This window comes from Protobothrops mucrosquamatus, unplaced genomic scaffold (genome assembly GCF_001527695.2).
Source record: "Protobothrops mucrosquamatus isolate PMUCROS unplaced genomic scaffold, P.Mucros_1.0 scaffold157, whole genome shotgun sequence".
Taxonomy (NCBI): Eukaryota; Metazoa; Chordata; class Lepidosauria; order Squamata; family Viperidae; genus Protobothrops; species Protobothrops mucrosquamatus.
The window spans coordinates 4878-5961 of record NW_015386521.1 but is presented as its reverse complement, the minus strand read 5'-3'; the positions used below and the strand labels follow the sequence as shown (position 1 = coordinate 5961).

The 1084-nt window shown below is 56.3% G+C and overlaps 1 protein-coding gene across 1 annotated transcript in view; it reads left to right on the top strand.

The window, feature by feature from the left end:
- LOC107285277 (flocculation protein FLO11-like) overlaps nucleotides 1–645 on the top strand; it is a 10918-nt gene extending 10273 nt beyond the window's left edge. Inside the window, exons 6-7 of the mRNA XM_015813452.1 lie at nucleotides 12–449; nucleotides 518–645. Coding sequence (XP_015668938.1) covers nucleotides 12–449; nucleotides 518–645 — 566 coding nt within the window. The remainder of the gene's footprint in view (nucleotides 1–11; nucleotides 450–517) is intronic.
- The last annotated feature ends 439 nt before the right edge of the window (nucleotides 646–1084 follow it).

Genomic DNA, 1084 nt, shown 5'->3' with positions numbered 1-1084 from the left:
GGCATCTTCTCCTACGGCTACTCAGCTGAGAACCTCGACTATTGAGGTGACCGGATCCACCCCGATGAGGCCGCATTCCACTGTGGAGACTGGCTTCACGTCTCTTGAAAATCAAACTACGCAAACCTTCAGCAAAGTTTCTCCCACGAAGGCTGAGCTGACCTCAGCAGAAGTGACCAAAACAGCTTCACCAGAATCCGAGTCTCCCCTGGCCACGTTTCTTTCCATGCAGACTGTATCCTCTCCGGCTCGGACCTCGCCGCCATCGTCTCCCTCGGAGACCACCATTGCATCCCATGGCACGAGTTCTTCTATTCATGCAGAGTCCACCCCAACTGAAGGAAGCACCACCTCTTCGCTCCATTCGGCACACTCAAGCACTGCAGTCCCAGAAACCATGTCCTCCGCAGAGTCGGTAGCCTCTATTGTCACCACGAACGCTGCTGTTGGCATGACTGAGTTAACCTCCGCCCAGGAACAAACCAGTCCCTCCCTCGCCCCCTCTTCTGCCATGCAGCCGAAAGGAACCTCACGGCAGGAGACAACAACTCAACGCCCGCCATCTGGCTCTTCCACAACGAAACCGGAGGTGAGCTCTGCCCGAGGCACCACCGTTTCTACGCCAACTTTTTCCCCTTCCACTGACCACTCTTCCATTGCCCTTACCGAGGAAACCACCGTCTCCTTCCAGTCTGCCAGTCCTCCAGCCAGGGTCGAATCAACAGCAGCTGAGGGGACCAGTCCTTCCCTCTCTTCGGCATCTTCTCCTACGGCTACTCAGTTGAGAACCTCGACTATTGAGGTGACCGGATCCACCCCGATGAGGCCGCATTCCACTGTGGAGACTGGCTTCACGTCTCTTGAAAATCAAACAGCGCCAACCTACAGCAAGGTTTCTCCCACGAAGGCTGAGCTGACCTCAGCAGAAATGACCAAAACAGCTTCACCAGCATCCGAGTCTCCCCTGGCCACGTCTCTTTCCATGCAGACTGTATCCTCTCCGGCTCGGACCTCGCCGCCATCGTCTCCCTCGGAGACCACCATTGCATCCCACGGCACGAGTTCTTCTATTCATGCAGAGTCC